Source organism: Plectrocnemia conspersa, unplaced genomic scaffold (assembly GCF_051122295.1).
Source record: "Plectrocnemia conspersa isolate PC_06_02 unplaced genomic scaffold, ASM5112229v1 ptg000002l, whole genome shotgun sequence".
NCBI lineage: Eukaryota > Metazoa > Arthropoda > Insecta > Trichoptera > Polycentropodidae > Plectrocnemia > Plectrocnemia conspersa.
This window is the reverse complement of record NW_028277166.1, coordinates 23,984,950-23,994,841: the sequence shown is the minus strand read 5'-3', so window position 1 is coordinate 23,994,841 and position 9,892 is coordinate 23,984,950. Positions and strand designations below refer to the sequence as shown.

Here is a 9,892-nt window from a genome sequence, read left to right as displayed (position 1 = left end):
TTAATTGCACTTTTAATTTCACATCGTCACCCTAAAATATTTTCTCACCAATACTGTGACGATGAGCGTTCATATCTTGGACGGACTGTATGTATGTATGACGCCGACGAAAATAAAATGTCGTGTTGTCTTTAAATTACCAAACATAATATTTTTTTTAATTGTTAATCAAATAGAAGTTTATTTATTTTAAATCGATTAGTGATTATTATTAAAAAATAATTTAGGTGCTCTAATTATAATTATAACCATCACATACTTTAAACTGTCATAGTTTGCGTCAGATGTGTTATGTATTGTAATATATTTCAAGCGACGTGGAATTCCTCGTGTCTAACAACTTCATTATTTTTAAGGCTTCCTCGACTCATCTCCAATAGAACCTCGTATGGTATTATCCGGTTATGATATTGTGATCGAATTCTCAATATCCGCTGCGGTTACGAATAAAAAAACGGCAATTTCCTCTTCAGAATTGCTTTTTAAACGATTTTTTCTACAGATAATAACTGCCTCTGAGTGTGATTTAACTTTTAATCAATAGTGTGCTATGTTGTGTTGTGTTATCTTCGAGTGTTTGTGAAAAATTAAATCAAACAATGAATGGTAACAATGTACAAGCTTTTATTTTTACAAAAATAGCGCTTATATATAAAAAAATCATACATAGATGGAATGCATATAATCACAATATTATATAAATTTATAAGTACATTTTATAATTAACAATTTTTCTATATAAATAAATAATAATTATTTTAATATCACAGTCAATGCTCGATTTTATACGCTACATATGCGATATTGTTCGTTATATATTATTTCATTATTAAATATTTTTATTGTATTAATAAATCATCCTTTTAGAACTATTTTTTGTTATCAATCGTATCGATTGTTTTCTTATCTGGTCTAAAAAAATATATATCGCATATTGCCGTCGCAAAACGAGGATTGACTGTATTTTTTATACATACATATTTCTGTTATTAAATATAATATACGATAGCGTTTAATCTCATCAAGATAATTATCTCGTGATGAAACATACATATTTTTTGCAAAACTTTGAGAAACGACTAACAACACAAAAAATGCAATTAATGTTCGTCATCGTTTTAATATCACAAATCCGCTCAATAGTGACACATATACTTTCTATCCAACAAAAAATATAATTAAGTACAAAAAAATAAATTATCGAAAGTAACGTGAAAATTAATTTATTTTTAATTGTTGCGGTGCGATTTGAGTTATAATAACAAAAACATACGAATGACGACCATGACCGGCACGATTGTGATTTAGGGCAAGTTTATGTTGATTAACAAAAAATGGCGTCGATCGCTTTAACGTCTTTACGGCACTAAACCTGCGACATTAATCTATAAAGCTTTGGATTTTTAATTTATTATATAACAGTTTATTAGTATTTTTAAGCAGCGCCAGATTCCTGCTTTTGTTGTATCAAAGATTCCCATTTGGCTATGAGTTTGGTAGAACTAGGAGCTAAGTTTTGCTCTTCAGGCGCTAAATCGCAAAGCTCTGCCAAAGACTTGGCTGGTTTCATAGATCCGTATGTTTCAGAGCCAGGTCCGTTGGGTGGAGAAGGACTGGTGCTCTCTCCGAGCGATTCGTATAACTCCCCTATAGATTTGGTAGGACGCAATTTACCAGGCTCCGAGCTGGTATCTTCATCTGACTCGTATTCATCTTCTTTATCACTCCCATCTAAAGACGATAGATCCAGCTGGTAAGAATTCGATTTTTTTCTTAGTTTCTTCAGCTCAATTTCACGGTTCTTCATCTCCATCAACTCCTTTTGAATCTTCTCCTCGACAGGCACGAAACCCTTCCTGACCAACTTTCCTTCTACGTTCTTCGTAGCGACCGGTGGACTAATCTCTGGCGGAGGTATGAACGCTGGTTTGATATTATTATGTACCGGAACTGACATCGGACTTGAATTATTTAGCAAATTGGGTATGTTCATCATGCCCTTGGAAGCGATGAATCTCTGCATGATGCCTTTCTGAGCGCTTGGCGTGAATCTTCTCGTGAATCCGTTCGTCGGTTTGTTGAATTGTGTCTGTTGTATCGGCGGAGAGTTCGGATAGACCAAGTGGGAAGTGGAGTATGCTCTGACCATGTTCTTAGGATTGATGCAGTTCTCGTTATTGTCTTTGTGACCGTTTGTGACATTCCTCTCCAAGTCGATATCGGACTCAGACATTTTTCTTTGATTCATCCCGTGCGTTCTTCTAAACTCGTTTTCTCTTTCAGTCACTTCGATTATCTCTCTTTGAATCCTCGACAGGGGGTTATCAGGCTGTGGAAAATACAAAAAAGTTACAAATTAGTTTAGAAAATTAAATTATTGAAGAGCATTTAAAATTCTGCCAATTTATATGTTAAAAGTCATTAGCATAGGCTATATCCAAAAAACAAAGTAACCGCTATAAACTATTTTGCGTAGGCAAAACGTTTCAAGACAAGCTTAATAAGTTGATTAAAATTATAAGATGACTATAAAGAGATTGGCAATATTTTATTAGAGTGGTTTTTATTTTACAATCATTAATCTGCAGGAAAATAATACGAAGTGTCACTATACTCAAAGAAAGAGTTCGAGTTTTTCACTTGAACTTAAATTCGAACAACTTAAGAAAATAATTATAAATAAACTAGTCTAATCTATGTCTTTTCACACCACACACGATCGGATTTGTCCGCCAGACATCCGTCGGACAAATCCACGCGTGTATGGCCAGCTATTTGTAAAATGTAAGCAACAAGGAATTATTTTAAGAGATATGTAGATTTAAATAAATACTTTGTTCTATAAAACGAATTGTTTTTCTTCGAGAAAGGATTCATTACAGAGAGTTATTCATAAACTCAACAATATCGAACCGAATCTGTATGTATTATTTGTTTTATGGAACAATTATTTTATATAAAGTTTATATAAATTGTCCTCGTTGTTTATTTTAATTTACCGGTTAGGTATTTTTAAATCTAAGAAGTACCCAAAATATTGTTCGCAATTAGAATTATTAAAACATATGTACAGGATATATATTTTAACGTAAATAAGAAAAATATTTTTTTTAGAACATTTACTCGAAAAAACGCGTTTTTTTAGAGGACACTTTAAATAAGCAATATATAATATTATTGTTAGATAAAACGAATTGTTTATGCATTACTGTTGGACAGATTAACAGTAATGTATCAGAACAGTGAACACCCCATGAGTAACTCTCTGCAATGAAGAAAAAATTCGAAGATTTACCTTATATAAATGCGAATTGTTTTATGGAACAAAGTATATATTTCAATGCTCATATTAGTTAAATAAATAATTGAGCAGTTCAATCACAATCGATATTTTCATGACGGAGCATAAAAATTCTTTCTTACAACTGGCATTTATTGTAGATTAAAATATCTAAATAATATAAATTTTAGGCTGCAGTATAAATATAAATTATTGGTTGATGTGTATTCTAAAATAAAGGCTTTTGACTCCAAAGTACGTTTGTTAAATAAAATTTATATAATTTTATCTGTTGTAAATCTATTTCTGCAATTGTTTGGCAAACACAAAAGAGAACCTTTTTTTAAATTATTAAAGATTTACTATGTGAATTTTCATAACAAAGAAAATTAAATAATAATGTTCTTAAACCCCTTTAATATTGATATTAGCGATGTACCACAGCAACTACAAGTGGAAAATTTGGCGATACAAAAAAAATCAAGTGTTGAAAAAAAATTTGCGTATTTTATCGAAACTTATCTCAAAATTTTAAGGGATTAATCAGTTTCGCAAAAAATAGAATAGCGGCATTTGGAAGTACGTATATTTGCGTAAAAGCATTTTCTGCTTTGGAAAAAATAATTTTCTTTCGTATTGACTTGTTAACATCTTAACTTCGCGGCTAATTTTTTTGTGCAAAATCAATGGTTATCATGTTTTTTTTACTTTGCGAACAATATTTTTTTTATCAAAATTAGTGGCTTTTAATAGGAAACTCCTATAAAATTTCACTGCTTGGTTACTTTTATTTGTTGCCATTATAAGTTTTTCAGAATTGAAAATACTCATTTTATGTGGTAAAAATCATTCAATGTATTTGATTGGATTTTATCTTGAAATTAAAACATAACGTCGAATTTTAAAACTGAACTTGAAACTACACCCATATGAGATCCAATTGGTGCAAGATTGAGCAACTTGCCCATACATCTAATGTAAAAAACTGACATCACATGGCCTCCCCCGCAGCCCAGATTTGACACTTCTTTATTTTTTATGGGATTATCTCAAAACTCGTGTTTAGTTGAATAAACCAGCCACAATAACCTAATTTAAAGATAGTCAACAAACATCCCACGCGCTTTGTGTTATATACTGTTTCAAAACATAGATTTGAGGAATGCCAGCGGTGGGATGGTGGATATTTAGACATTTTTTTAAACATGATTGTGTTCTTTCAATGAAATAAACATTCATTATCATATGAGCTGCAGTATGTTTTATTGAATTTTCAAAGTGCAAAAACTAATGGTCCATCTTGCTTAATAAAAATTGAAAAAAGTAAGGTTAAGTGGAAAATATCCACCGTCAACTAGATTGACATACAAAAGCACTTATATCCATAGTAAGACAATATTAACAATAAAAGTTATAGAAATCTACTTGAAACAACATGTGAAATCGGTGAATTGTGTTTTGCTAAATACATAGATTTTTACTTTTTGTTTTCTCACACTAATTTATGAAATTAAGAATATTTAATTTGATATGAGATCAGATTATATTACTTAAGCTAAAACCAAATATATGTACATAATTTCAACAAAAACAGATTTTAATAAACCACTTTCTAAAAATGTCATCCAATGCATATAAGCGTTTTTTTTATTAATTATTGTTTTTGATTAATAAATTATCTTATTTATGTAAAGTTGATTTCCTTCTACTTAACAAGTTTCTGTTTAACGGATCTTTTATGATTTTTTCAATTCCACGATAAAAAAGATTAATACACATCAATTTATAACTGGAACGAGTCCGTCAAGAAGTCACTGCAAGGTCGTGAGAAATCATTTATGGCATTTTATAAGCATTCGTCTTGGCTTTCATAAAAATGTCTCTTCTTCAGCATGACTGATTCGGAGCGCTTAAATAAATGCGTCCAGCTCATCATAGCAATTCATTCTTGGATGTACTAAGAATCGAATAAGGCAAAATGGAATAAAAACGAACGGAAAAACCAGATCGAAACGGTTTTTCGATTGATTGACCTTTGATTTGCTCACTTAGCGATGGATCACTTCTTCCGTTTACCACATTGAAGGTTAAAGAAAATTAACTTCACACGAACCGTAGATGCGTATCAGGATGTAATATAAAAGTATGGGAAGAAAATTGTGGTCGGAATGCGATGCGAAATACCGTTCGTTGTGCGGAACAAAACCATATGATTTATTATGCGATTCAATAAATATGCAAAACATACGTGTATACAACCTTTGTGTGTGTGTATGTATGTGATGTTTAACGTGTATAGTTTCACCTAAACAAATACAGAAATGTGTACGTATGCAAATCTAACGATGACAATTTGTGAGCGTCACGTGAAAAATTATACGTTATGAAAATGAAATGTAAAATATAAAAATATCCATTTTTTACAGTAATCGGTATGTAAACTAATAGTATTTACTACTATTTTTAATAAAGATAAAAATAGTGATATTAATTTAATACACCTCGATTATAAAATATCAATTTTATTGATATTCAATTTATATTATCCAATGAAACGCGTAAATCTTGTTAATATTATCATACGTGAACATTTGTTGTTGCTTTAATTTAATAATATAGGTTAAAATACCACCAAAATAAATAAAAGGCAATAATCTTAAACTGGTCGAATAATTTGTAAATATCAATAAAATTGCTAATATATGATCGAAGCGTAATAAATTAATAACCCTGTGTTTATATTTATTGATCATAAATAAACAAGCAATACTAATAGCACTATCATGTTTCTGTAAATACGTACACTTTACATTACTATTTTACATTTTTATAGCTCGCTTGATTCGCCATCTTGTTTCAAAATGGCGGATATTTAAAAAAGTAAAATTTAAAAAATCCTACATAAAAAATTAAAAAAAATGAAAACCTTGTAAAACAAAAAATTAAAAAAAATCGATTTATATTTTTTGGATCATACAATATTAATATAAATAATATTTAATATGTACATGGTATGTGGGACATAACGATTTTTGTACCGTACTTTTTCAATCGAATTTCCATAAAAAAAACAATAAACATAATTTCTATATTATATTTATAAGACAATTTGATCCTCAATTCTGCTACAAAATGGCGGCTGAAAAATCGTAATCTCCTTTAAAAAAAATAGTTAAGAAAACAAAAATGACTAACAATATATATATTGTAATAAAATAAAAATAAAAATATTAATTATAAAATAATATTATAAAAAACTTATCTGATTTTCTTTACCTAATATATAATCATAACTACAAAAATTTTACGACGGTTATGTTTGTATATTATTTCCAAATATTTAGATTTGCCAATAAGTTAAAATGAAAAAATATGTTTTTAATTAATACATATTTAATAAGAAGCTACTTTTAAGCCCACCATTACTAATATAAAAAGATAATCATACACGATACATAGACAATAAAAATTGAATTGGTAAAAAAGTCCATTACAAAAAAAGTAAATGTTGTTTTGAAGATTATGTTTTTTATTTGTGGTTACTTTCTTTTTGTTATGTCTGGTGGTTAAGTTAAATTAATAATTTAATCTTCATTTCCATTTCGTTTAGCAGTTATATTTGCTATATCTACACCCTAATGTTATAAATATGTTAAAACTGAAATATAAATAAACATTTTGCAAATTTTATGTTTTATAAAATACATTCGAAAGTTGTTTATTACAAAGGCCTTCCGGAGCAAAGTTTCGAGCTATATTAAATTATTATGATACATTTATACGAACCTAAATTTGATAATTTTGGCAAAACCAATTTGACAAATCGATTTAGCTACGGAAAAGCTTACGACTTAATGAACATTATTTTCATACGCGAGACACAAGGAAGTGTTTTGAACTCATCAGTTTCGCTTACCAACCGTGCTTTTTGAACCAAAAACGTAAATTACATAAGACATTACGAAGTAAAGAAAAATACGTAAAAAATCGCCTTTGTCAAACGACTTCTTTTCATCGTTAAAATAACGAATAAAACTTCAGTTATATTTCGTAAAGTGTAATAAGCGATGCAGTCTCGATATAATATATTTTTTAATGAATGAGAATAATTTTGAAAATTAGTATAGATAAGATCGGATTAAATTTACGCCGCGGAAAAACTATTGTCTTAACAACGTTTTATGGAATAATGAGAGCTGTTTTTGAGAATTTTGATTACGTTTAATTATTATGTAACGCCAAAATACCGCTGCGCTGTTTTGTCGTCAGATTTTTGTAATCCGGTACAATCGGCGAAGTGTTGCCATATTACGTGGAAACTTAACGGTAATGTTTTGTTCGGAAATTCGAGGTTATGTAAGGTGGCCAGATTTTGAAAATAACAAGTGAGGACACTAAAAATATAAAAGCTATAATTTAGTTTGAATTTTGCTCAAGGAGGACAAAGAAGGACAATTTTTTTAAGAAGACGTCTGGTCACCTTAGGTAATCTCAGATCTTTATGTTATGGGTGATTGCACAAATATTTAAATTTAATAATGAGAAGAAAAAATATAAGTTGCTTAAAAAGACTTTCTATATTGAAATAAAATATAAATAATATTCAGTACTTATTAATTGAAATCCAAACTTCTCGGACCAAACCGAGCTACTGCGGTATGTCCAGTATGTCGACGCGCACAAGGGCTCGCAATAACACTGCGGAGCGACTCTTTGAATACACTGTGACATATGCACATATAATATATTGGAATTTGGATTCCTCTCTATCTTGTCTAAAACTGATAGATTAAGATAAACTTAATGATTATTACAAATTCTAGATAAAAACGTGCATTTTTTACAGTATAAAAATAGAAATATGTCAAATTTTGCTTATGGTCAATTTTGGTCATAAGCCTGCGTGTATATAAAATATTCCTAATACTGCCATTTTAAATGAATTTGCTAATGCACAATTTTGGCCATAGACGTTTATTAAAAAAATATTAACGGAATAAGTGTATTGAAATGATGTATTCTTATAAGAATCAAACTTGAAATTTATTTTCGATAACACTGCATACGATTGAGCTAACGTTGTGATACAACTAGCGTAATAATTGTTACACTGCTTGAAATAATTAAAAACACACTTAGGGTAGGTTAGGTGTTACTCGCGGTTAACGGCTTAAAAACATTTATTACACTTTTTGGATCAACTCTTTAAATATCACAAGACACAAATAATTATTTTTACGATCACGATTTTTTTGCGCCTTATCGCCGCCGTCGAAAAGAGAGTTGATTTTTTATATGCATTTTGGAGATGTTTATCTGTTAATCCGGCGCGGCGTTGTAAGTAGATCAGAGAATGCTGTCCGAACAATGGTAGCAAAATTGGCACAAAAAGAGTAACCGAACTAGCGGCTCCTCCTCACCGAATCCATGTCGGCCTCTCCTGAACTATCCTGGAGCGAAGAAGGCATTCGCGAGTGGAACTCTGGTTCGGGGGAAGTTTCGTCTCGTGCGTTAACTATTAGCGTTTAGTTGAGAGACGCAGGCGGCGAACAGGCGACCGACGCTCGCCTCGCGCCTACTAGACTGAACTGCTCACCTGGTGATTGTTTCACCGTTCGCGGTGGCTCGAAACTTGTTTTACCGCTCCACAGAGGACTCTCGCGTCGTCGATGGTCGGTTTCTTTTCTTTTTCTACTTCAAATGTTGAGGTATCGACGGAGCGCGGGCTGCTACTAATAAATAACCAATTAATTATAGATACGATCGCGTGTACTTTTGGTCTAAAACATTATTTTAATGGAACAATGTTCCACTCTTGTTTAACGTCTGAAAACGACCCACACATTTACAGTCCCAACAAAAATGTACTTTTTTGCTACGCGGCCACATATTTTTAAAAATTTAAAAAAACTTAGCTACCGTTTAGAAAAAGTTAGCTTCCGCTGCCTATTTGAGACGATTTTTTTTAACTATTTCCATGAGATTTCAAAAACCTTTTATTCATGTATCTAAACAAACAGTGGTTTTAAATAAATTTCTATCTAAACTCTTTAAAAAATATAACATACCTGATACGCCATTTTGTTTTAAAATAGCGAATATTATTAGTTAAGAAATTGTAGCTTTATTAATAAAATTCATTAAAAAAAATATTTACAAAATGTCATCTAACATATTGATATACTTTCAAAAGAAAACTAGTTGATTATTGCAATCAATGTAGGGAGGATTTTTTGTGAGTTTAATTGTGACTTTACCTTGCTTTTTATTTTAATTGAATGTATACCCATAAGCTACAACTATGTGGTTTATTTTAATTAATGTAAATAAAGTAACAGTAAGATATTTAAAGCTTTATCTGATTATTTTTACCTCCTATTCATTTTACATAGAAATTTTATTAGTCAATTCACGTACTCTGCTAGAAAACATGTGCGCGAGAAAAGTGCTTGTAAAATTAAACAAAAATGAATTTATTCTAAATTTAATAATATTTACAGAGAAGTAATTATGTATTTTTTAGTATTAAAATAATATCTAAAGGCGGTTGTTAAGGCCAAGTTGTATGTAAAACGTTAAGGTTAAAGTGAAGGCTGAAATCGGCGCTATTCT

General features: G+C 30.3%; 1 protein-coding gene across 1 annotated transcript; it reads right to left on the bottom strand.

The window, feature by feature from the left end:
- Window positions 1–607: 607 nt before the first annotated feature.
- On the bottom strand, window positions 608–8,865 carry mdu (mitotic spindle positioning protein meduse). The gene is made up of 2 exons (XM_088206019.1): window positions 8,701–8,865; window positions 608–2,329 (listed from the first exon to the last, which is right to left on the bottom strand). The coding sequence occupies exons 1-2, from the start codon at window positions 8,746–8,748 to the stop codon at window positions 1,436–1,438; spliced, it is 942 nt and encodes a 313-aa protein (XP_088062145.1). The 5' UTR covers window positions 8,749–8,865; the 3' UTR covers window positions 608–1,435.
- Between the last annotated feature and the right edge of the window lie 1,027 nt (window positions 8,866–9,892).